This window comes from Phascolarctos cinereus, unplaced genomic scaffold, assembly GCF_003287225.1.
Source record: "Phascolarctos cinereus isolate Bilbo 61053 unplaced genomic scaffold, phaCin_HiC Scaffold_4;HRSCAF=312, whole genome shotgun sequence".
Lineage (NCBI taxonomy): Eukaryota > Metazoa > Chordata > Mammalia > Diprotodontia > Phascolarctidae > Phascolarctos > Phascolarctos cinereus.
Window position 1 is genome coordinate 126,965,487 of NW_027555847.1, and position 27,043 is coordinate 126,992,529.

Here is a 27,043-nt window from a genome sequence, read left to right on the forward strand (position 1 = left end):
TGTGAGGAAAGTGCTTTATAAACATACATACTGTAGACATCTTAATGCTGTTAACATCATTAGGATGGGAGCTCAGTGGGCAAGAAAGAATCAAGTTTGTGATCTTGTAATGGCATGGGCATCTCAACAAGACAAAGAAATGTTGCCACCAAGCTACGCTGCTACAAAATCATTAGAGGAAAAACCAAAGCTAACACTAGTAGTGAAATGTGTGTTCCTACCACCTCTGAAAGGAGCAGTTCTAGTCCCCTCACTACTACGGTGCATCTCCGATCATAAGAATCGCTAACTCTTAAATCTGTGACATTATATTTGTTAGTCTTTTGTAATTTTGAAAATTCCTTAGAAGTGTGTTGTGGTATGTAAGAGAGTCAGTGTTATTGCTAGTAAGGGACTTAACCTTAATACATAGAATGTGAGATTTGAGAAGAGCCATCAATTCCCTCATATACATGGAGAAACAGACCAATTAAGTAGAAATGGCTGACCTTTATTTGTAGAATGTGAGTTTAAAATTTTGTTGGACATTTCATACTGGGGTGGGGTGTGCAAGTTAACCTGCGTTTTATTTTAGCATGGAGAACTTTTGGGATGTGGAAACTCCCTCTAACAAAGTACATCAGCACCCTCTTTGCAACGTGTAGCCTTACAGAGTTGCCTAGAGGTGCTGAGAGGCCCCTGGACCAATTCCAAGGCTGGCTTTCAGTCCATTAAGCCACACTAATTAATGTGCTTTAAGGTTTGCAAGCACTGTATATAAATTACTGAATTTGGTCCTCACACAGTTCAATAAACATAAAGGGTCTACTATATGCTAGGCATTGTGTGCTAAGCCCTGGGCATACAAATAAGAAAAAGACAGTCCCTGCCCTCAAGGAGCTTACAGTCTGACAGTGGGTGAAGGGGAAGCTTTGGGGCTTGAGGAGGTGTTGAGTATCAAAAGCTGAGTCACTCAATCAGCATGGCGGTGAGACTTCAGGTGATCAGCTTATCCTGAGTGAGGCATGATGTTCCCTTGGAGTCGAAGCCAAGCAGGGCTGCTGATAGAAAACGGAGAGTTACTACCGCAGTCCTGAGGTGGGTACAACATATATTAGCCCCTTTTACAGCCGGAGGAAACAAACGCACGGTCCTATAGGGGTAGTAGAAAACATGACTTATCCTAGGACTTTCAGATTCCCAAGGGCACTTAGGTCTTCCCCTATCCTGGGCTGTCTCTTCTCTTTGATTACTTGAAATAAAGAGGCCTGCCAGTCTGGGCAGAGAATTCTGCCTCCAAAAACTCATTAGCTAAGTCAGCCATCATGGGAATACAGTTTCTTCCAGGTTCACAAATGTGAGATTTTGAAAGATAGTGGATGGTATCAGATTTACTAGGGAGGCTTTCTCCCATAAATGGATGAGTTTAAGGAATTTTTTAAAGCTGGTTTCTGGGGAGGGAGGGAGAAAAAATTTAAAACTCAAAAGCTTATGGAAGTGATTGTTAATAAATCAAAATAAATTATTTTTTAAAGTGAGCTGGTTTTTAAAGCAAAAGGACAATAGGATCATAAATTTATAGCTGGGAGGCTGTCTAGACCAACTCCTTCCCTATACAGATAAAGAAACTGGTACAGAGGGGTAAATTACCATACAGGTTAGAAGGGAGTTGAATCTCCCATGTTTTCCTGATTTAAAAGTACAGTACCTTAAGCCTCTACACTATCAGAAAGTGCTAAAGGGGGGGAGGGGGGAAGAAGATAAGATACATGGGTTCCTAAGGGTAGATGAAGATAGAGACAGGGAAAAGCCAGCCCCAAACTAAATCCTTTGGTTGTTTCTCATTACTCCAACCTCTCCCTACTTTGGGATTCTGGCAGACTTCCCCCAAGGACAGAGGTGGGGTTTATGATGGGTTGGGAAGTGTAACTTTGGGACCTTCCCTAGAATCCTAGAGGAAAGGCAATTTTTTTTCCTAGGTCAGCTAAATTTGTTAAAAATTCTAATTAGAATGATAATGGAATGATGGATTTACCCCTCCCTTTCCCAGCAGGGCAATAAGAATTAAATCTAACAAAGTTTCTCTCTGTAGTATGTAGTGGCCATTGTGGGGTGGGGGTGGGGGACAGGCAAGGCACTCCTATTTCATCTAGATATGATTTTACAGTAGAGGGCAGAATGGCCCCACATACTGTACAGTCTGTGTCCTTTGGCTATTTTCTTGGGCAGATGAGAAAGGTCTTCTCAAACATTAGTTGTCTAATAATGGATTCCTATTTTCCAAGTCTTTTATTCATTCATTAAACATTGAGTACCTCACAAGTTAAAGTCCGTGGGATAAGTGCTGAATCAGGTACAAATATGGAGAAGCTGTTCCTCAAAAAAAAAAAAATGGGGGGGAGTGGATTAAACATGCACAAATATACATTTGGGGTTTACCCCAGTAGTTTAGATCTTTGGATTTATGAAACACTATGCAACTATGTTTTTTTCTCTATATTGAACCAACTCTGCATTCCTGGCATAAATCCAGTTTGGTCATAGTGTATAATCTTTTTAATAATATATAGCCACTTTCAAATTTTTAATATTCATTAAAGATATTTGCCTATAGGTTTCTTTCTCTTTGTCACCCTCTAGGTTTTAAAGACCATTTTTGTATCAAAGGAGTTTGGTGGGATCCTTTTTCCTGTTTTGCAAACAGTTTATAGAATATTGGAATTGTTCTTTTAATTATTTTATGGAATTTACTTGTAAATACATCTGATCTGGTCCTGGACTTTTTTCTTTGGGAGTTTATTTTTTGTTCAATTTCAATTTCCTTTTCTGATTAGCCATCCACATCTAACCATAGAGGGCATAAAAGAGAGCTGGTCAGGGAGTCAAGAAGACGTGAGCTCAAGCCCTGACTCTCACACACAGTGGCTGTATGACCTTAAACTCTCACTGCTTTGAGCACCTCTAAAGCTGTATGTTCCAGATTAAATTGCTGACCTGCATTGGTAAAGGGTGTTCCATATAGGGAGAGCTCCTTGTATCTGTGAAGTCACAACTCCAGTTCTTATCCTGAAAAGCCTTTGAGCACTCTCAAAGTACTTTGAGAATCCTTAACTTTTGGTTGAATATTTGGGGGAAGGGTTCAGGAAGACAAATATTAGGTGGGTTTGAAGCTAGATTTGCTTCAGAGATGAGTTAGCTGAGGACGTTCCAGATGGAGAAATAGAAGCTGGAAAACGAGATGTATAACCATTTTGTCTGGGACTGAAACAGATATAGGGGGACTAGTGGGAGATGGGGTTGGAAAGGTAAAATTTGTAGGGATCAGATGATGGTGGGCCTTGAATGCTTGCCCAAAGAGTTCAGACTTTATTAAAGTACTTCAAATTTTCAAAACTCTTCCTTCACAACATTGTGATATTGGTATTGTGAGCAATACCAAATAAAGAATCTGAAGTTCAGGAGTAATGAGGTGAGCTACAAGGGTAACACATTCAATTAAGTATAAGAAAGGGGATTTGAGCTTAGGTCTTATGACTCTTAAGACTGACAATCCCTGCTCTTTCCATTGCACCACCATGCCAGCTTTGGGACTTGGGAGACCCACCAAAGGTTTCTGATCAGGAGAGTGCCTACTGAGCCATCTGTCCCACTTGAGGTAGTATTTGGGAAGAAAGGTTCCACTGTTCCCCAGTAAAAGCTTGGGCCTGCCTCCATCTAAGTTTCACCTCCTTCTGAACGTGTCTTCAGGAAACGACTACAATCCCCATGAGGCTACGGCAGAAAGGGGAGGGACTTCCTTGTCCTTCACGGTGATGCATTATGGGATCTTGTAGCCGGCTGACCCCTGGAACATGGGTCTTCAGTTTTCTTCCGGCACCCCATTCCGCCGGAAGTCCTTGAAACCTCTCAAACGCCTTGCTCTCCCTTATACAACGTCACTTCCGGATAACACAGGAGGTTGTTAGTGCGCTCCAGTATTTTCATCACCTCAACAGCGTAGCACTTCTTGTTTCCTATGGTACTGTCTCCTCGTCGTGACAGCACCGCTCCATCGCCATGTGACCCCAGCGGTTGGAAGGCGGGGTGGGGCGAAGCTGAAGGTCCTTGAACCCAAGGAAGTGCAGAACCGATGGGGAGGATTGGGAGGGACGGCTTAGGAAAAGGAGGGGGGAGCGCGGATGGAATCCAAGTGTCCAGGGGAGTGATGTAGGAGGGTTGAGGAGGAAAAGGCAAGGCTGGGTGCCCAAGGAGGAGCTGTACAAGGGAGAGAGCAGAGGGGCAGGGGCCTGTCGAATAATGTAAAAATAAAATATGGTGGGGGAAGAGGTTGGGAAACAAGGATAGAGGGAGGGAGGGGAATGATGGGCAAGGGAGAAGCAGGGAATGCAGGAAGTGACCGTGCTGGGGGCACGGAAGGAAGGTCAGCACATTATCACTACTCGGTGTTTGTAGCCTTCACTGCCCAGGGGAGTGTATTGGCACATGATTGGTGCCTAATAAACACTTGTTGATTGGCTGGTCTCATTTACTGTAGTAGCTGGTTCCCTTTTCCTTCTCAGTACTACCAGTTGCTGCACAACCTTTTGAGATGGTTAAGGAAATGCTCCAGATCCTAAACCTCATCAAGGTCAGTAAAAATGAGGGATTGAGAAAAAGGTAAAGTTTGGGAAATGTTATTTTCCATGTCTCTTACCAGCCCCCCATTAAGAGGCTTTTATTCTCAGGTTATGACCAGTTTTTTCTACACAGGCCCAATTCTAGGTAAAAGTCCTTTACCATTTTGAGGCCCTTGCTGTGGCAGTCAGGAAGACTTAAGTGAAGGACAAACCCACATTAATGTTGGGACCGTCAGCCACATGGTTATATAATACCTATACTATATAATATGCTGACAGCAGCCATTACCAAGAATGATGAGGAAGGGAAGAGGCATTTATTAAGCACCTAATTATGTGCAGGCACATGGTAAGCTCTTTAAAAACATTATCTCATTTCATCCTCACAACAACCCAGTGAGGTAGGTGCTCTTATTATCCCTGTTTTATAGTCAAAGAAACTTGAAGCAGAGAGAGGTTAAATGACCTGCCTAAGATCACATAGCTTCTAAGCGTCTGAACTCAAGTCTTCCTGACTCCAGGCCCAATGCTTTATCTTCACTGTGCCACTGAGCTGCCTACACAGTATCTGCAAATAGTACAGTGCTTTTTGGCCCTTACCAAGGGTGAAAACAAATCACAACCAAGTGAGATATTTCAAAGTTTGATACGTCATCACTTTGCCATCCTGAGACATCCCATTTGGCTAACTATGCAGATAGGTTATTATCCTTTTGAGTCTAGGAACCAGTTTGAATCAGCAGCTCAGCTCAGCTTAACTGGGCCTTATCGTTATGCAGTCAAAACCCTGCATCTTTTCGGGCACTGCAATACTATAGGAAGTCGGTCAGGAGAGGACAGTGTACTTACCACCTACAGATAGGACTCATATTCCCTCCCTTCAACTGTCTCTTCCCCTTTGGTTCCAAGTTCTAGCAGAGCCATTCGACACATTGTTTACACTGCCTGTCCTGGGATCCTATGTCAAAGTGAGGGGGACACACCTAGGTAACACCAGGCATTGAGGTGGCTGAAGGAACTGGGAGCTCTGTTATCTGGGAAAGATACAGAGGTGTCATAGTTGTAATCTGGGGTACTGGTAAGAAAAGAGTAGAAAAAGAAGTTAGAAAGTTGAAAAATACAGAGCCTAGGAAAAGGGGAAAATAGTGGGAGAAAGGAAGGACTTGAACACACTTGGAGGGACAGGCAGGGGAGGAGTGAAAGCCAAAGGGGATTGGCATGCTCAACTAGTTATCATTCTGTCTCCAGAAGCCCCAAATGGAAGGCTTCATTTGGTGGTGGCAGCCAATGATGGCCCCATTCCTCATACAAGGAAGCATCTGCTGCTTATAAACAGGTGCCAGACTCTTTCAGGAAAGGCCTTATTAGAGATCCATCTTTGGTGGGGAAAGTATAGGAGAGGAAGGCAGCCTTTAAAAAGAGTTCTGAGGTGAGGCATAGATTCATTGAGGCCAGGATCATTCCTACATGGCATGTTAAATGTTCTTTTCTAAACCTGTGTGTAAACCTTGTGAATGGGAGCAATTTTCTTCCACCAGACTGGTGTGGAGCACATGGTAATATCTGTAAACAAAGTAGATGCTGTCCAGGACAATGAGATGGTGCAGCTAGTAGAGCTAGAAATATGAGAGCTGCTCAGTGTGTTTGGCTATGATGGGGAGAAGACTCCTGTTCTGCCCTCTGTGCCCTTGAGCTAAGGGGGAGTAGAAAGCCACAGGTTGGGAGATAATTCTCCCTGGGGCTCTTTGTTCACCCTGCTTCATGGAGTGAATCTGTTTGGGAATACCTTTGAGGACCATCACAGAGAACAACTTCCCTACTTGGTCAAACTACTCTCAGTGACTATATAACTCTGAGCTGGATTAAGCACAGGTGTGACCCATTATCCAAGATCTCATGAAGAAGCAGCTGGGAAGATTGATTAGGGACTTCAGGCCAGGTACTACCTTCATCATCTTTCCTGCCTTCCTTGGTGATCTTCCATCTCTTCTTCCCACCCCTCCCATTTTAAATTAGTTCAGTTCTAGGGTATGGCACAGTGTTGACAGGAACTCTGGAGAGGAACTGTGAGTAAGGGAGCTGAATATGAATTCCTGGGCCACAAGATTATGTGCTCTGTGGTCACAGGTAAAGCCCATAATCAACACTTAAAAAAAAAACCACAACTCTTCTTCCTACATTCTCTCTGCTCACATCAAACTGAAGCCTTGTTCCCTCCCTTTGAAAGCCAAGGTAATTACACCTTGGTCTCTCCACAAGGCAGAGAAGTAATGGGGCAGTGATTTTAACTGTGTTCCTCAATTTTCCGATTTACATTCTCTGCAAGGCAGAGACATGACACTTATGTTCTCTCACACAAGAGAAAATGTATCTGTTGGTTACGCTGCTTTAATGAAGAATGGTGAACTTCTTTAGTTTTCCCATTCTCAGCACTTATCCTAAATGTCTAGCACATAGACACAAATATTTCTTGAATGATCTCTTCTACCACCTAAACCTATTGGTTCAAAAATAAGTCAAATGGTATGGATTAATAAATGCTGTGGATGTTAATAATTAAGGCTGTATCTGGTAATAAGGAATTACCAACCCTTATCCCACTACCAGCCCCCCAACAATATGCTCTGGTTAGGAAACTTTTACCCCAAGCTGTTAGTAGGAAGGGCAGAGTTTCAAGCTCTCTCATTTTCCTTCCAGGAGATGGCCTTAATCTTAAAACTGAGCATCTTTTAAGAATTGTGTTTTACACTGAGTAGAACCAACCATCAGCACTAGCATATCAGATACGACTGAGAAGATGGGGACATTAAGTAATTGTGACATGTTGGGATTCTTGACTGCCCTTTTTTGTCATCACTGGCTTGAAACATAAACAGCTCAACTTTAGGAAATAAGCCTTTCCTGCTGTCCCCAGTAGGATAATACTGGGAGGCAGATGAGATGGATGTAGTCAACTTTATTTATTTATGGCTACTTAGATCACTATCTGACCAACTACTTACTACTTTGTAATTCTCATCTATGAGTTTTTCAAGTTTATCCCATATCCTGAAGGCCTTTTCTGACTCTTAGGGTTACCTGAAATTTTGACAATTCCAAAGTCATTATGTCACTGCATTTTCTTAGGCAAATTCAACTAGACTAGAAAGCCTGATTCATCACTCAAAGATATTGGTGACCCCATCCACATGTGATTTTGAATTTTAGGTTTCTACCAAACAACAACAACAAAAAAGAACTCAAGCCAGAAGGACAGTCACAATCTTCTAATATGTGTGTATTCACTTCAACCACTATCTTTGTCTTGAAGCTGACCAAGGAATCACAAGCTAGACTCTTAAAACTATTACAAGCATGAAGAAGGAAGGGAGTGGGTACACCACTTAGGGCATATGGTGTAAGAGAACATGTCTAGAACTACCTAAATCCTATTTCGCTCTATTAAGAATGGCTTGGGGGGGGGATTTGAAGAGTTATAGATTTAGATTACCAGACATCTAAAAATTTTATTTCTTGGGTCACCTGGCAAAAAGTCTTGGGGAGATGTGTTTTCAGAAATACTGTGGCTAGTCTGTGAGAACAAGAGAGGTTCCAATTTTTGAAACTGTACGTGATGCCTATCCTGGGACACCATTTTCAGAAAGACAACTTTTAGTCATTACTAGGCATTAACATGGGCTAACTCATATAGAAGCATAATGAAAGAAAAAATATAAAAGTTGTCTGTTCTTATCCCTTCTTCCCTATTCTCTAACCCTTTGGAAGTCTGACTTTTCACATCTTCAGTCAAATGAACTGTTCTCTTCAATTCTTTTTATTTTGGTTTTTTTTTTGGCAAGGCAATTGGGGTTAAGTGACTTGCCCAGGGTCATACAGCTAGTAAGTGTCAAGTGTCTGGTCTGAGACCGCATTTGAACTCAGGCCCTCCTAACTTCAGGGCCGGTGCTCTATCCACTGCACCACCTACCTGCCACAGCCTCAATTCTTTTTGACCTTTCTGGGGCATGCTGTTTCCTTTCAGATAGTCTCTCCTCACCTAGTTTTCCTGGCTTTGCTCTTCTGTATTCCTGTTTGGTCACCATCTTTCTTGCTTGATCATCATCCATATCATGTTACCCAACTGTGGGTGTACACCTAAAACATTGTCCTGGGCCCTTTCTCCACTCTACCCCTAGCTCCCGTTGGTTTAAATATCTATAAAAAATAACTTCCAGATTTGTATACCCAATCTCTGTGTTACACTAGCATAAACTTCCCTATTTCTGTGAAGAGCACTAACCTTTTAGTCACATACATTTACAACCCAACATCATCCTTGTCAATTTATTCAACTCATATTTAATCAGTCCTTCATCACCTCTTACCTGTACTTTTAAAATAGTTTCCTAATTTTGACTCCTTGTCTTCACATAAGCTACCAGTGATATTTTAAAAGCACAGGTCAAACAGGTCACTCCTGAGCTGAGACTCCAGTCAAATTGGCCTTCCTGCAGTTCCTCACTTAGGACACACTCTCCTATTTCTGGGTTTTCACAAAAGTTTGTCCCTCATCCCTGCAATGCACTTCATAGCCTTACCTTTGCTTCTCAGAATTTCTAGTTTACATTCAAAGCTTGGATCAGGTATCATTCTACAATGAGACCTTTACTCCTTTCTCTCCCTTCATTTCAACTGCTTTGTATATATTTATTAACACATGTGTATGTAATAGGTGTGTCCTATAAGTGCTTGAGGGCAGGGACTATTTTATTTCTTCTGTATTTCTACTGCCTATCACACAGTGGGCATTTAAATAATTATTTGATTGAAAGGATAGCTCAATTTTTAATGGCACCAAGGCCATATTTTTGGATAAAGCACTGAACTTTTCTGATCTATTTTCCTCACCCTTAAAAATGAGGGGACTGAATTTGGAATAATGCTAAGATGGCCATACCCTTTTACCCCACAGATCCAACGGCTAAGGCATATACCATGTGGAGATCAAAGATCAGTTAACTCAGAACAAAGTAATTCACAGAAGCACTGTTTGTTATATCAAGGTGGAAATTAAAGAAATTAAATTGTAACGTATGAATGTAACAATATATTACTGTAACATGAGAAATAAATTCAGGAAATGTAAGAAGATATAAACCAATGCATCAGAGTGAGAACTAGAAAATGACACACACAATGATAAAATATAAATGGGAAGAGCAAAACTTAACACTAGTGGTAAAGATCCACAGGTATGGAATATCACATATACAGTCAAGACATGGCAGATGTATTTGTGATTTAGCTGAACTACTTTCTAAAAACATTAAGAAGCATGGCTTCTTCAGTAGGGATACCTTCAGAGATGAAGGTGATGATACAAGATCCCAACAAAAATAAGACTTTTTAAAATGAGCAACTGATGTCTTGAATTAAGTTAAAACAACAAATTTATAGATGACACATAAATATTGAAGGGAGAGCTAGAATACTGAATGACAGAAGTGGGATCCAAGTTAATAAGCTAGAATGGGACAAATCAGGTTAGATGAAATTTTATTAGGTATAAATGTCAAGTCTTACAATTGGCTTTTAAAAAATACCCTGCTAGCTCTTTTTGTGGTGGCAAAGAACTGGAAATTGAGCGGGTGCCCATCAATTGAGGAATGGCTGAACAAGTTACAGCATATGAATGTAATGGAACACTATTGTGCTTTAAGAAATGATGAGCAGGAAGGCTTCAGAAAAACCTGGAAAGACCTATACGGTCTGATGCTGAGTGAAGTGAGCAGAACCAGGAGAACGTTGTACACAGTAACAGCCATCCTGTGTGATGACTGACTTTGACAGACAGCCCTTCTCAGCAATGCAAGGCATTTAAGACATCTCCAAAAGTCTCATGATGGAAAATGCTATCCACATCCAAAGAAAGAAGTATGGAGTTTGAATACAGATCAAAGGATACTATTTGCTTTTTTTTTTCTTCTGTTTTGCTGTTTTCTCTTTCTTGTGGCTCTTCCTATTGGTTCTAATTCTTACTTATAACATGACTAATATGAAAATGTTTAATAGGAATGTATACGTACAGCCTATCAGATTGCGCACTGTTGTGGGGAGGGGGATAAAAATTTAAAACTCAAAAGCTTATGGAGGTGATTGTTGATAAATAAAAATAAATTAATTTTTTTAAAAATTAAAAAAAAAACACCCTGCTAGAAGGTTGGAGAGAGGCACTGCTTTTTAACTTTTTAGGAAGAAGGTCTGGACCTGTGATTTTTTTGGCATAGAGAAATCCTTGGTGAGGAAAAACTTCCTCTACCAGGGTAGACTGGTACCTTCTCTGTAACTCAGAAGTTTTACAAAAGAACAGCCTAAAGCAGAGTTGACCAACTATCAGCCCAAACTCCCAAGTGCCAGGACCAGATGAAAATGTAATTGGGAAATGTTTAACAAAATAAGAAAATACATTGCAATGTAATGTTAACTTGTGGTTTTCTAAATCAATATATTTCTGTTGGAGTTTGATACCACCACTGGACTACATACAGCATAGAAAGATTAAGTGAATTTACTTGTCCAGTCAGGAAGTGTCAGAAATAGTTCTTGAACTCAAAAGTTTTTCTGGCTTTGAGGCTGGCCCTTTTACTCCATGCAGCTTCTAGTTTGATGAAGGCAGTTAAAATGTAAGCACCCTGAGGGCAGGACTGTTTGCTCTAATTTCATTGTATCTCCCTCTATAGCACAAAACAGATGCTCAATAAATATGGTTGAGTGAACACTCACTTTGTCCCAATTGCTAGCTATACTGCCTGCCAAGGTTTCCACAGTCCTTCTCCTTACAATGACCAGAGGGGAGTATAATTATTCCCACTTTACAAATAAGGAAACTGGGGCCCAGAAAAAGCAAAGTGACTTGTCTAAGAGGAACAATAAATCATTAAGTGCTTATATGGCAGGCACTGTCACAGGTGTTGAGAATTAAGACAAAATTTAATGTTTTTGCTCTTATAGAACTCACTCTCTATCTAGTAAAAATGAGAATTAGTAAAAAGCAAGATGAATAATGGGGGAAAAAAAGATGGTAAACAATCTAAATGATTCGATCCTGAACTATTTTAAACCAATAATTGACCAAAAAAGGAAAATAAGCATCAGAAATGATATTGACACCAATTATAATGCAAAAGTTTAATCAATGTAAATTACCAAAAGAGCCCAGAAAATCCCTTAATCATCAAACATTTTACTTGCCAAGAAATCATCCAAAGGCAAAACTGTTAAGAATAATGATGGATGATTATGAACACTATTTTCTCTCCATGCTGAGAGAGGAGAAACCTATTTAAAGAAAGCTTTGCAAGAGATCCAAGTAAGCCAAGTCATCCCTAGAGTATTTAAGGATGAAAACGGAATGAGAACAATCAGAAGAAAAATGACAAAGATTTGAAAATATTTTAACAAACATTTTTCCCCCCATCAAGGACACTGGAACCACCAATACTTGGACCCTGACATTGCATTCCCAAGATGACATTGTTCACAGAATGAAAAAAGCAGTTTTTAAGTGCTTAATATATTCAAACTATACAGAGAAGACAGAAATAGCACTACTGAAGAACCAAGATGGGGAAAACAGCTAGAATGAACCCATGCTAGAGGGGACACATAACTGTGAGGGTGTGGAAGGATCTATATACCAAAGTATCTGATGCAGAGAAGTTACCAAAGATGAGGGAAAATCACAGACCTTATTAATATAAAAACAAACAAAACAAAACCCACAACACTATCAAACTAGTGACCACCTGATTACTCTCTCATCTCTACAAAATGAGTTATCTTAAACACAAAATGAAGGCATCCTAAATGAGAGAATGAATAGGGAATGAGTGGACTTTCATAAGTAAAATTCATTTCACAACTGAAAGATGTAGAGAATGTAAGATCTCACTGCACTTTTTGACTAAAAACTAGAACGCTCTTCCAGAATTCATCTTTGCCACTCCATATATCAAATTTATTTAAAATTCCTTAATGATAAGGGTTATTACTTTTTGTATTTTTTGTAAATTATAACAATCCTCTTGAATTGAACTATCCTCTGATTATAAATATTAGGCAAGGGATAAGAGGGGGAGATATACGCCTGTCAAATATGTCCTCCTTTAGAGAGCCCAAGCTGAAGCGATTTGATGTGGATAGTTAGTTTGTCCAAATGCTTTTCTTAATAATGACATTATATTGTTGCATTAAGCTCCAGAAAACTGAAAAGCCTCTGGAAGAAATCTATAACCACCCAAAGATATGGTTTTGACCATCTACACAACAAAGACTAAAGTGGATGCAGAATGTCTTATCCAGATTATGTATGGTATGCACTTGGGTTGACAATCTAAGACTTGTGCATTAGTACACACTGATGGACAGACAAGCTGAGTCCAGAGTTGAATCAGGGGGAGTACAGCACACTGAATTACCTTCTAGAAATCGACCCAAATGAGTACCAAATCTAATTAAAGACAAAGCTTTCTGAATACCAACATACTGCTAAGCATTGCTGTTTGGCAGTGAGAGGCTGAATAAAAATGAATGTCATAAAGATGATGGAGAGGCACATGATCAGTGTGAGCAAATTAATATATAACCAATATGGAACTTCAAAAAAGAACAGGCATAAAAGATGTAATCAAATAAACAGGAAGAGATGGGTACATATTAAGGCAGGAAGCTAGAGTGCTCCACTGGTATCCTTGTCTGGTCAAGACAAAGTAAGAAAGGCTTCCAGGACACTGGGTTACATCCCTTTTGTGCTAAACTTTTGGGAGGCCATGGACAAGACACACATCAAGCAGATGGGCTGCGATCTAGATCACTGAAGGGAACTTGCACATTGGTGAGCTAAGAGATTCATGTAGTAAGACAGAAACTTCTAACTTGAATACTCTAACAATGCAAGGGGCAGGAGGGAGAGGGCTGCCTTATTATACACACTCAGGTCCCATTATTTAAAATGTGCACAGAGAGGAACCATGATTAATAAAATTTTATCAAGGAGGTTTTAAAAGAAAGTCTCCTATGGGTATAGAAAGATAGGAAAAGAACACTCAAATGACCACAACCTATTTCTTTATTAGGAGGATGGTATCCCTATCTTACCTAGACTAGAAGTACAATGGCCACTCAGGGGCCCAATCCCATTGCTGAGTGACACAGAAGCTCCATTTCTGTGCTGATTTACCCCTCTTTCAGCAGCCTGGTCAGCCCCCTGTTCTCAGAGGCTCACCATATTAGTGCAGAATTTAGTTTGAATGCCTGCTCAGCTTTAGTTCTACTGCAGCTGAGAATTCCCAAGCTCAAATGATCCCCCCAAGCCTCAGCCTCCCCACTTCAGGTATGTTCCATGATACCAGGCAAGATTTCCCAAATTTCCTAGAGTAGCTCTCTGGAATATTACGAAGAGAATGAGAGTGAGATTACACAGCCATCTGCTTTCATTTCCTGAATTAACAATCATGGAAACAACAAAAAAATGCAATATCCACAACCAGATTCTCTCTTCAATAGAGCAAACACCTGTGTCTGTCTATGTTTTTATCCTCATGCCAAAGAAATGCCATGAAATACCTGACACATCTTCACAACAACTAGTGTTGACTTTCTAAAAGTTAAACCCACTCCCCCTTTACCCAATACTCCTTGCCAGCTCTTTCAGAACCTTACTTCCCATACTAAAAAAAATGAATCATGGCAATAATTCACTCTTCAAAATATTTCACAGATTATTTGATCCACAAACCAGATTATTACTACTGACTTATTAATGATGGAACCAAGAAATAAGCTTGCCTGACCTAGGTTGAGACTAGCCCAGGACTGTTGAACCCTAGGCTCCACTGTATTCAAGGGCACAAATAAGAAATTTAAACAATTTCAAACTGGTGACCTAGACCCTCACAATCCAAGTCATACAGGATCAGAACAAATGGTCACCCTTGCCAAGAGCCACAAGACATAGGCTGGTTCTCTTTACTCTAGCTAGCAGCCCAAGAAAAAAAAAAAGCAAATTTCTTTCATTTGGAGCGCAGCTTCATAAGATTTTGAATTATAAACTGAAAGAGACCCTTAAGCTCAACATCCTTGACACCTTCCCCCCAAAAAAGTTTTACAGATGAGGAAACTGAGGGCCAGAAAGGTTAAATGACTATCAAAGGTCACACAGGTAATAATAGTGATGGAAATCAAGTCCATACTCTAGTACTTCCTCTACTACACCACCCTGCTTCTGTGTGTGGGAGAAAGAAATGAGCGTGCGTGCACACACACAGGAGGATCAGACCAAGGAAACAGCAAACAAAGCTCATCAGTGACAGCACATTTGCCCCTTCCCCTCAACTTAGGACTCTGGCCCCCAATCTCTTACCTCTGTATTTCCTTGATCCCCTGGTCTTGTGATATACAGGGTTGCACCTTTGTCCTTTTCCCCAGAGAGGGAATTCCAGGCATGTTGAGTTAGTTTAAAATTTTATTTTTTTTTTCTGTTTTTTTTTTAAATATTTTTATGTAATAAAAAGTAAAAGTCCTTGTCAACCATCCTTGTGGGGCATCTGTCTATGTGTCTGTCTCAGGTTAATGGGAAAGAAGAGTAGGGGAGCCCAAGTCTGAGGTTATAAATAATAGAAAATAAAAGATCTTCCGTCTCCAGCGGGGATGGGAGGAAATGAAGGGGAGCGGTAGGAGGAAGGATGGGCCAAGCAGGAAGCCTCCACTCCCTCTGGACCCTGGCCCCGCCTTTAGGTCCCTCCCCCCATCCTGCCCCCTACCCCATTCAAGGTGCTTGGTAGGAGTTCCCTACTCCCTCGTGGGGGTGGGCTGGGGAGGGGAGTGGAGGGCTAGAGAACTGGTCCGAGCTGCTGGGGGAAGAGACATAGGTCACTCCTCCCTCCACTCAAGGAAGTCTCTCAAGTGACGGCCAGGACCATCTTCAGTTCCCCGGGGGATGGAAGGGGAGCTGCTGGGAGGGATGAGATTGAACTGGTTGAAGGGGAAAGAGAAGAAATCAGGAACATTAGAACCTAGCCATCTATCCCTTAGTCCACTGCTGTCCAACTTCTTTAAAGCAGGAGGCCATTTATGTAAAAACAACAACCACAAAGTCCAATGTTAACTGGCCCTTTCAAATCATGTGCCTGTTTCTCAAGTTAGTTTTCATTTCTCACAGGCTCTCACTCCCACCTTTATCAGCCTCATTCCTGTCTTAACCCTTCCTAATTGGCATGCTAGTATAGCCACAAGTCAGGTTATTAGGTGACAAGTTCAAGGACAGACTGCAAAGAAAGGAGCAACAAACTAATCAAATTCAGGAAGCAGCAATGGCCTACAAACAAAATAAAAACCTTCCGCAGACCAGATGCAGCATACAGGTAACATCTATCAGGCAGTGCCTTCTGTCTCCCATTCAGTCCCATAGTTCTTTCTTGCCACCAGCCTACAATCCTTCTTGCCAAATTCCCTCACTCAACTGGATTTCATGAATCCTTTCATCTACCTTCCCCTCTTGTGTATTTATCCCTCCCTTCCCAGAAAGGCAAGTAAACATGGCCTGTCTGCTCACCTTGGTGGTGTCCGATGTAGGTGTAGGGTGAAGGTGTGGAAGCAGAAAGAGCAGGCACACCACTCTGGGGCACACCCCCCTGAGGTGGACCCCCATGGCTCTGGGGTGGGTGCAGCAGCATCACCTGGGGTGGGTGGGGAGCCCCAGGATGAGGGGGTGGGGCTGCTGTGATTCCAGTCTGGACATGGGCCTTCAGAAAAGAAGCAGATGTGAGGACTTAACAAGTAACAAAGAAAAACTATCTCAGACAGCCACTACAAATCATTGTCAGAAGAGAAAGATTCCTACGGGCTTGTTTTTCCACTCTGAAAGAGGAAAGATAGGAATACATTATTAATGAAGGCTACTCGGAGAAAACAGATTTGGAAAAGGAATTTATGATTTGGGAATGACCATCGTGGCCCAAATAATGTAGGTCACGTTAAAAATCACAATAGGGGAGTTAGTGGGACACTCAACAAGACTAGGAAAACTACTCTGGAGGCCAAAATAATCAAGTCCTATAGTGTAAATATACTAGAGAGTGAGTCTAGAAAGTGTTATTTTGGAACAGTTACCTGGGTGACATGGGCCATATTGGTGAAGCCATGGGGTAGCTGCTGGTGGGCATGGATGGCATAGACTGCAGCTGGCTGAGGGAAGCTGCTCTGAGGGGACTGGGCAGAAGGTCCCGGTGGCAGAGATGGTGGTGTGCCTGTTAAGGCACCTGGATGGTACAAGTTCTGTTGTGGCTGCCCACTACCCAAGTGTGGCGGCTGCCCTGCCTGATGCTGTTAGAAGAAGAAAGAAGATGAGCTCCAAAGCCAGGCAAGCAGCAAACTACTTCCACACCTAGCTCTACTCTGCCACCTCAGATCCTAAACCCATTCTGATGGTAGAGCTATTCTCCATCTCTCTTTCTTCCAAGTTCTACCTCCATCATTTTATAACCCAAGAACTTTGCCTCAACTCTTATTCCTCTCCCACATCAGGCACCTGGACAGGGCTGGGGGCCGCATGCTGGGACTGCGGCTGGCTCCCAGTAGGGGTGGTGGCTGGCTGCGGCTGGTGGGCATGGAGCTGCGTGGCGTGGTGTGGATAGGACTGGTGAACTGTGGCTGCAGCAAGAAAGAGGGAAAGAGAATCAGCAGAAAGAATGCATGAAAAGGGCAGGGAGCTTATTTCAGGATAAAGAATCTAAAAATTTAAAGGACTTACCATAAAGGGCTTGGGGAGTGGGCTGCTCTGCTGGAGGGTATTGAGGAGTAGAAGATGAGACTATGGCCTGGGGGTGGCTGCCTGACGTCAGCATCCTTGGGTTACTCTGAAGCATTGGGGCAAAGACAGGCTAGAAGATAGGGAAAGAAGGGAGTCTAAGGGAAGGTTTGTGTTTCCTTCTTGATACTTTCTATACCCCTGGACAAATCTCAGCTTGCATGTGATCATATCACCCTCCTCCTCCCACCCCGAAATCCTCCAGAGCCAAGAGTAGGGTGGAAGAACAACAAACACCTAAGAGTATATTCTCTTACATTGGTCACATCCCCAATTACCTGTGAGGGATAATGGGCCATGGGCTGCATCATGGTAGGCTGGCCTGGGAACTGCTGGGGATTGTAGGAGATATAGGAAGAATATGGTGTGGCTGCCACCAAAGGGGGCCCTGCAGCTGCCGCCGCCTGCATAATAGGGGGTGCTGAGGCTGGCTGGTGCTGATCTGAGCGTTGGGGAGGCAAGGAACCTGGAAATATGAAGTGAGACACCTTAAGCTCAGTTAACAGGGAAAGAAAATTAAAGTTAAAGGCTGGATAGGGTATTTCTAGTTCGCTACCAATTAATGACCCAATAACCCCCCCCCCCAAATCCATGAGAACAACTCACATGCTGCTGCATGGTTCAGACCTCCTTTCCCCATTCTTACCTTTAGCTCCCCGGTACTTGCCCTGCTGACCAGGCACAGAGTTAGATACAGGGTATGGGTACATCTGAGGAGCCTGTAAAGATCAACAGGACTAGGGCTGTGATTCCCTCTTAAATCATCCAATCAGAACTGTTCAGGTTCTTTCTTCCCAGATAGCAGTGACAAATCTTGAAGGTCACACACATGTTTGCTCTCCTCCCCAACCCCCTTTTCACTTCTCACCTGCACGGCTGGCCCCATGTGGATCTGAGGTATATAGGAGATGTACTGGGGGCTATACATCCCACTCTGGCCTGCTGTCAGCACTGGGATTGAAGGAGTTGAATGAGTCCGGGGACCTGGGGAAGTTGGGGTGCTGGTTGACTTGTTCTATGACAAACAAAAGGCAAGGGGAGTTAAGAGAAGATAACACCACTTCCCTAACTGCTCTAAGTATATAGCAGGCAAATACTTGCTGACCTGAATAGTGAGCCACTCTCAGGCCTACCAATTACCGTTTATCACTTCACTCCTTTGCCCTACCTCTATTCTCAACTATCCAACCTTACCCTATATATATATTCAAGTATTATTAAAATACTCTGCCTCTATGTTTCCCATAGATGTTTCCCCTTTGACCCTTCTCAACACTGACTACTTCCAGGTAAGGAATAAATGTTATGAACTGCTATTGACCCAGACTGCCCCCTCGCCTATCAGAGAATTCTTTATCCTTGTCCTCTCTCAGATTTCAAAAAAGTCTTCTTTCTTCTGCCCCCATCTTACCACAGACAACAGAGGTTTTGAAGGGTTGAACTCCTTGGCATTGGGGTTCAGTGTCGACTTCTTCACTTGACTAGGAGAGAAACCCAAGATTGATAATATTAAGTCTCTTACTGGCTTAATACCCCCAATCTTTCTGTATTCTTCCTGTATTCCTTCCTTCTCTCCCCTCCCCCCAAGCTTGTTACCCCAGATCCCCATTCCACTTACTCAGTGACAGGCCCCTCTTCCTTGTCATCCCCCTTGCTGATGCCCCCAGGAGGACTGCCCATTTGGTTCTGTCGAGGTGTTTGGGATTGCTCTGGTCCTTCAGACCCTCCTGTCGAGGGAAGAGACAGTTTTTCCTCCTTATCAGGTGGAGATTCTGTTTTGGAGGAGCCAGAGGACACCAGAGGCTCTGGAGCCAGAAGACCCTCCACCTCCTTTTCCTTTCCTTTGGCTTCCACCCCACCCTCCTTGGGTCCTCGGGGGGAGAAAGGGTCCAGGCTGGTCTCAGGAGAACTGCTGGACTGCAGCTGCAGATAAAAAATACACATTAAAGTACTTTGTATTTGCTGCCTGCCCCCCCAACTCCTGTCTCTAATTCTCTTCAAAATCATTTCTACCTTACCCTCTCCAAATTTTTTTGCCCTATTTTTGTCTTTCCACATTCCTCATTTGCAGTTTCACCCTCCCAAATCCCTTTGCCCTATCCCCATTTCACAACTCACTCGCTTAATTCTTCCAATCCTCACCTTAAACTGAGCCCCAAATTTCTTCAGTTCTTCCAACTGGTAACGTTTTTGTTCATTCTGAAGGCCAGGGGCTATGGGTGGACAATGGAAAAGGGAGTAAGATATCATATGTCCCCTACCTAGAATTATGGCCTTAAGTGCAGAAACTAGGGAAAAAAACAAAACAGAAGGAATCTTAAGGGAATGTAATGAGATATACTGGAATGGAATTCTTAATAGCTCTCATCCCCTCCCCAATATTCTTAAAACATATTGGAAAAAAGTCACCTAACATCCAAGGATGAGAAAAAAGACACCTAATGTTCAAAGATGAGGAGGCAGAAACTAATTTTCACCTTTCCCAGCTATTCGGGCTAGCTCTGGTGGCTCCAGAGTTCTCCCAGGTTCCTTTTGGGGTAGTTCTTTTCCTTATCGAAAAGAGAAATTAAAAAAGAAAAAGAAAAGAAAAAGAAAAGATATACATTATAAGACCCAACCAAGGACCAACTAAGTCTTGCCCTTCTCTCTTCCCTTAGACACTCACTATTCCCCTTACCATCATTAGGAGCTGTAACCTTTGGGGAGGTTGGGGAAATGGGACCAGCTCCAGGTTCCATAGCTGACGAAACTGGAGGAATAGAGGCTGTAGAGGTGGGAACTGAAGAGCCTACAGGTGGCTCAGGACAGGAAGCTGAGGCTGGGGCAGGAGCAGCTGACTTAGGGGAACGTGGGGGATACATCCGACCAACTACCAGAATGGGAAAAAAAAAGTCTTTATAGTCAACAGGTTAAACAAAAGATCTGGACACTTAAGTAAGTACCTACAGGAAAGCTACATTTATTTTTCACTTTTTCAACAAATATTTATTCCCAGGCCCTGGGACCCAGAGCCTCATAAATACACATCCCAAGAAAGCAGAATTCCGTATTATTTTATACTCTCTTCTCAATGCTTTCCTGGCATTCTTCTCCCATATTTCTCTTTAATCCCATCCAGGACACTTTTCACAACTTATTTTTCTCTCTGTCTCTCTCTCAGTTTTACTTCCTTACATAACACATTCCAGAAGTCTTACCTGTGGTAGATGGGACAGAGGTTTCTCCAGGGGGTCGGCTGCTAGGGGAAGACATGGTCTTTGCACCTCTAAGAGGCCTCTGGGCTTTTGGGGACATGCGGGAAGGACCTAAAGATAAGAAAAATGATCCAGCAAAGATGGCAAAGAGTTACCAAGGAATAGCACTAACATTTAACTACGCTTTTGGCTCCATTTCAATACCACTTTCTCGATTCCCCTTCCCCTCCACAATCCCAACTCACCTCCATTGATGCCACGGGGCTCAGGACCAGGACTGGGACCACTGCTGTCAGGGTGGTGGGGGCCACCCCGAGGGGGCAAGGAACCAATGCCAGGTCGACCTCCCCTGGAGCTGCTGCATCGAACTCCTCCTCGGGGGCCTCCCTCTCGCATTCTCTGGGGCAGAGGGATATACTTCCCTTCCCTAGAAAAAGGGAGCAAATGAAGTTAACAAAAAACCCAAAACCAAAAACCACTGAGGGGTTTTGTTTCTCTAAATTGCTTTACCAAGCCTTTTACCTTACTTTTTTCTTTCTTTCTTTTCTAACAACCTTCTTTTTCTAATTTCCTTTCTGATACTAAGGATGTCTGTTTCAAACTAAGACCTGTTGCTGCAAAGTTATGTATTTAACCTCACTCCCACAGTGGTCAAACCCTGCCAATCAGAACATCTGTTTTCTAAGCCTGTCCCAGTTTCCCACCTCTTCCCCCAACCCTTAATAATGTACTGACCTGGACACTAAACTGGGACTATCACGACCTGAGCCCTGTCGCTGCACAGAGCTATGCTTCTCCTCCTCTGTCCGTCCATCATCATTCTCCATAGCAATACGTAAACGGTACTGGGGACTGGACTCTATTTCTCGGGCCAGTTGGGCTGCACGGAGCTCTCGCTGACGAAACTCCTCTGAGTTGTCCTTCTCCAGGGGGACCCTAGATTATTCCCCACCCATAATCCATCAAAGTCACAACATAAGAGATGGAGGAGAGAAAAAACAGGAAAAAGAAAACAGTAGTAAGATCAGTATCAAAAGTGGTGTTTAGGTTTCTACCCCTTTGGACAGACTCTGTTTTGCCACCTCATTAGTTGCCCTACCTCCTATTTCTACCTCTGGAGAGTGTTCAGAAACTCACGTATAAGAAGAGAGGCTACTGTCATAAGTTGTTTTTACTCCATAGTTTTCCTCATTGAACTTGAACATTTCATTGGGGTCCCATCCATTAGACTGCAAGGGGAACAAGAAAAAGAAGACATGTTAAGGGAGAAGAAGGAAGGGGAGGAAATGAGACCACAAGCTTTAGGAAAGAATCAGTAACTTTACCCCCACGATACCTCTTTTTACAGATACCATCTTAAATTGACTTTAAGCCCACACTGATATAATATGCCCACCAACCCACAACCCTACCAGACTCTTGGACTGTAGAAACCCTCAAGAGATATACTGTACCATATCAGATTCAAGGTCATAGTCATCACTGTTGCCATCACCCCCTTCCCAGCGCTGTAGCACCTTCTCCTTGTGTTCACCATTCACCTTTGAGTTCATGGCAATGGCAGAGTCTGTGAACTTGTCTATGGGAACAGAGTTTGAGAACAAGAATTACACGAGGTCTCATAGACTTCCTTTTACCTCTCAAGAGAAAGGGCAAAATGCGGATGCCAAGTCTGGGAATAACAAAGCCTCAACACAACCCCACTCTTTTTTTTTTTTTGGGGGGGGGAGGCAATTGGGGTTAGGTGACTTGCCCAGTATCACACAGCTAGTAATTATCTGAGGCCTGATTTGAACTTAGGTCCTCCTGACTCCAGGGCCAGTGTTCTATCCACTGAACCACCTAGCTGTCCCACAACTTCATTCTTCTTGAACAGGCCCAAAGAAAAGAGAACTCAGAAGAAAAAAAAAACATTCCCTCATGCTGCTACTTTGGGCAGCAAAAAATAGAAGACAAGAAACATTACCCTCTCCTCCCAACACACAGAGAAGTTCCCCAGCATATTATTACCCTTAGTGGCATAATTGAAGTCAACGTTTCGGAAGTGAACCATCATCACATCACTTGACTTAAACACCATGGTATCCACAATATCCTCTCGACGGGGACCACCTGCTGGCTCAGAAGCCTTCCTATGAACCGCATCCACTGCTAGTTCAAACTGCAAGACCCACCCCCAAGGTCCCAGGGTCAACACTAGAAAAGGTAAATCCAGTCTGAGATTTCCCCATAAGTATGGAACTTGTTGTGGTACCCCACCTCTTCCTATCTCCTTCCTAAATATTTCCTATTACATGTCCTAACTCCCAATCTCTTCCTAACACCAACCATATGTTTTATGTAATTTTAACAATGAAAAGAAATCATGCTAGAGATAATTTAATATAATAATGCATACCTGCCCAGCATCAATAATACTTCTTTTTCAAAGCAACAGTGCTTATTATGAGGAAATATAAAGCAATTATAATAAGCAATGCTAGGCTGGGAAGCATCTGTGCAGAATGGTAGAATTTTTAAGACTATCTTTAAAACTGACTACAATGACTCTCCCACATATCCTCCTTTCCAACTGGTTCTAACTTCCAAGGCAGGCTGAGGAATACTTACCTTTGAACTCAGAGTCTTGAAAATACCTTCATATGTGGTACCATTTTTCACCTTTACATCACAAGTGGAACCCTGGCAGAAAGAAGGACAATTAAAGACTTCACATTATATTTACCTAAAGTTCCCATCAAACTACTTTAGAAGACAGATACATACCACAACAGCAGTAAGGAAGTGCAGCATCCTAGAATTATTGTAGACACCCTCAAATACCTGAAAATAACACAGAGGTGACAAATTGATGAGTAAAGGGAAGACAGATATCAAGTAGCCTGTCCTACCCTCCTATCTTTCTGACACTTCTTTTGCCGAATGATCCCATCTATTCCTGCTTCACCCTTTTATATCCCTGAATTTGACTACTGGAAAGGCACTCACAGGTGATGGTGGGGGCCCCTTTCCTGTGCTCTGTCCCCTATAAGAGAAAACAACAAAGACATTTTTTAGTTAAGTCTGCCCAACTCCCTCCTACATCCCTCCCTACAAAGGGGCAGGGATGTTTAACCCAACATAAAACAGAGAAAAATGGTCCACTTCTTTTATAGGAATAAAGAAAGGCTGGGTAATAGATGTCCGGCACAGGGCAATGAAAGCCTATAAATCAATATAGCCTTCCGGCTTGTCCTCATCTTAAAATGGCAAATAACTAGAGGAATGAGATGTATCATTTTCACCTCAAAACCCACAGCCTAATTCTCTGTGAAACAAGAGATTAACAGGCAATCTTCCTGCAGGTCCCCCCAAAAGTCAAGGGAACAGAGATAAGGGCTTAAAACACCAACAAGAACAGGGAACCAACGGTCAAACAAACCAAGCACATGGAGTCGATCTAAGACTAGTCAATATAAACCCATCACCCCCATAGAGAGGGCCAAAGGCATCTTTAGCAAGCCCCCTAAATCGCCCATGGAAGACAATTGTCTCCACCCCTACGAAAAGCCCATTACCCATTCTGGGGAGAACTAACCGCCGTTGATACCAGGGTCCTCACAGGCTGATGTAACTGGCCGTGGGGGGGGGGGCCGTTTGGCGGGGTGAGGGGATCGCGCAGACGCAGACACTATCTACAGGGAGGCCTCACCCATTCAGCGCTTGCGCACTAAAGCCCTCAGCTTCCTTCACGCTCGCTCGCCTTCCTGCCCCTAGAGCGCCTGCGTACAGCCTCAATAAGGTCCACGAGAGATAAGTGTGGTCCGCCAAGCTCCCACCCCCGCCCTGACCTTAGAAACAGCCAGCCGAATATTGGACTAGACCGTGCCGGCTACAGTCATTCTCACGGAGCTGCCAGGAGAGCTGTACTAACACCCTGTCATAAGACAGCACCTTCTCCACGCGCACGTACTGGGGTGCGCGCGCGCACAGGGGGTTATACAGGGTCTGCAGTTCCCTCCGGGCGGGGGAGGGCTGGGGGGGGAGGCGCAGCCTATTTCTTCTCTGCCCATTGGCCCAACTGTGGACTCCACGCCCCCCCAATTGGCTATAGCTAGGGACCCCTTCCCGCCTCTTCCCACCCATTGGCTGAGCTTTGGGACCGCGAGACCCTTCACATCAATTGAGCCGGGGACCCTACTCACCTTTACCTCCCTCCTCCCCCTGCCCCCGCCATTGATAAACCCCCTTCAACACAGACACTGACACTCACTCATGTGTGTGTGTGTGTGTGTATATGTGTATATACACACACACACACACACACACACACACACACACATACACACATACGCTCTCTCTCTTTCTCTGCCGCTCGCTCCTCCACAGTCTGGCACTGCCTCCTCCTAGGCTGGGGGTGGGGGGCATTCCATCCCGCCTAGTCTATCCCTCCCCGTTCAGAGAAGGCAAAGAATTCCCACCTAGTAGAGCCCCCTAGGGCTAGGCTCTCTTCCCCTGAGCAACCGGCTTATTGGCAAAAGGGCCACCCCTTTCCCCCATCATGCCCCACCATTTAGCCTGACTTAGAGACCCCTCTTCCCCAAATGGGATCAAATGAAGGATCCCCCACCCTGCACTGGTTCAACTCAGGGACCCCATCTCCTCTACTGGCCAGACCATAGGGGCACACGCCGCTTCCTCTTTCATCCCCATTGGCTAAGCCCAAGAAGCCCCCGCCGAACCCCTCCTGAAAGTTGGACAGGGGACCCTCAGTGTTTCTCCCCCCGGCACGACTGCAGCCCACCGCCCAACCTTAGACACTGTCTCCCTTCCAAAGTGGCCGAGTCAAGGGACTCCACGGGCTTTCCTTCCCGCCCCTTCCTTGATGGCAGACAGACGTCTACCAACAAGCAGGGGGCCCTTGGCCGTCCCACATCCCGTCATCCCCCCTCGTCCTGCCCCTTTTCACCTGGTACCGCCAGTAGCAGCGCCCCCGGGCCGCTCCTGAAGCTGATGTGTTGGCGGCTGTGGCGGCAGAACCCCCTCACCTCCCCGGCGGATCCCACTGCCTCCGCAGGAGGCCCTAGGCCCGGGGAAGCGGCGGTGGGTGGCCCCGGGGCCGAGGTGGAGGCTGGGGTCCCCCCGAGGCTTCCGTTGGGGGGGCTGGTCCCCCCGGGAGGCCGGCGTGCTGGTGCCGGTTGCTGGATGGGTGTCTGCTGGGGCTGAGATGGCTGAGGCGGCTGCGGCTTCAACATGGTGGCGGCGTCCGGAAGGGGAGTTGGGGGGGGTAGGACGGGGCTGGGGCCGGGCCCGCCCGAGCGCGCGGGGAGTGAAGGGGGTTGGGGAGAAGGGGCGCCGCCGTTAGCGGGTGGGGGGGCCGATGTGTGAGGGATACAAGGAGGCGGCGGCGCGAGAAGGCGCCGCGAGGCGGAAGGGGGGATCTCGCGGGCTTGAGGAAAGCGAGAGAGAGGGCGCGAGCCGGCGCGCGTGCGCGAAAGAAACAGTATAAGGCGGGGGGAGGGCGTTGGAGAGTGCGCGCGCGTATGAAAGCCCTTGGGAGTGAGGGACGGAGAGAAGAGACGCACTCACACCTAGGCGGTTAGCTCTAGGTTAAGAAAGGAGGAGGAGGAAAGAAAAGTGAATTTCGCGCTCCTAGCACACTGGGAAAAGTCGGAGTAGGGAATGGAAGCTGGGGTTGGGGGAGGGGGGGTGTTGAAGGAAGGGAAAAGCGCACGCGCGCGAAGCATCGGAGTCTTTAGCGCGCCCCGTGACCGCCCGCTCGCCGCTGTCGCTTGACAATGAGCGTGTGAAGCACTGGGGGAGGGGCAAGAAAGGAGACAAGCTATAGGCAGCTACTACGCATGTACGATTTCCCTGCCTAGTAAAGCCAGCGCCGCATGTGTAACGTCACAGTGCGACCGTGCAATCCCTGATCCTTCCGCCTTACCGGGACTCATATAGGGCTCCGTTTGAGGGCAAAAAGATCCGGGGATAGTATTGACATTTCCTATGCATTAAGGAGCCAACGTTTATTTGTTCGCCCACGGAGAGTTCATTTAGGCTTTTGCTTCCCGTCCTTTCAACCCGCTTATTATCATTAACAACTACATTAGCGTCTTAGATAAATTCAAGATAAAACTATTTTTTAAAAAGTTTTGTTCCTTTATTAACAGCTCCAATAAAAAAAAAAGGGGGGGTTGGTGAGATTGTTTCTTGAAGCTACTGGTTAATAGGTAGTTTCATCTGTTATAAGAGCAGTTTTCTACATAATTGTTTCGAAGTATGCTTTCCTCAGCTGATGGAACAAGACCAGTCAAGTCATCAAGGCTCTGGAGGTCACCGAGAAAGCTTTTCGTGAAGATAATCGTTCAGTCTCCCATTTAAAAGGAAACCTGCCAGTTTCCTATGCTTTATTACTCCATCCTCCCCAC

At 44.3% G+C, this 27,043-nt stretch overlaps 1 protein-coding gene across 1 annotated transcript; it reads right to left on the reverse strand.

Annotated features, from left to right (window-relative positions):
* Window positions 1–469: 469 nt before the first annotated feature.
* Window positions 470–26,385, reverse strand: ATXN2L (ataxin 2 like). Its single transcript, XM_021006549.2, is given in 24 exon segments — window positions 470–1,040; window positions 16,186–16,375; window positions 16,743–16,955; window positions 17,161–17,282; window positions 17,383–17,512; window positions 17,718–17,905; window positions 18,086–18,158; window positions 18,308–18,454; window positions 18,851–18,920; window positions 19,058–19,362; window positions 19,582–19,652; window positions 19,917–19,988; window positions 20,117–20,308; window positions 20,637–20,744; window positions 20,879–21,060; window positions 21,369–21,569; window positions 21,771–21,862; window positions 22,088–22,212; window positions 22,644–22,794; window positions 23,244–23,315; window positions 23,400–23,456; window positions 23,622–23,658; window positions 25,582–25,684; window positions 25,687–26,385. Coding segments are annotated over 24 exon segments (3,147 nt in total). The 5' UTR covers window positions 25,868–26,385; the 3' UTR covers window positions 470–975.
* Between the last annotated feature and the right edge of the window lie 658 nt (window positions 26,386–27,043).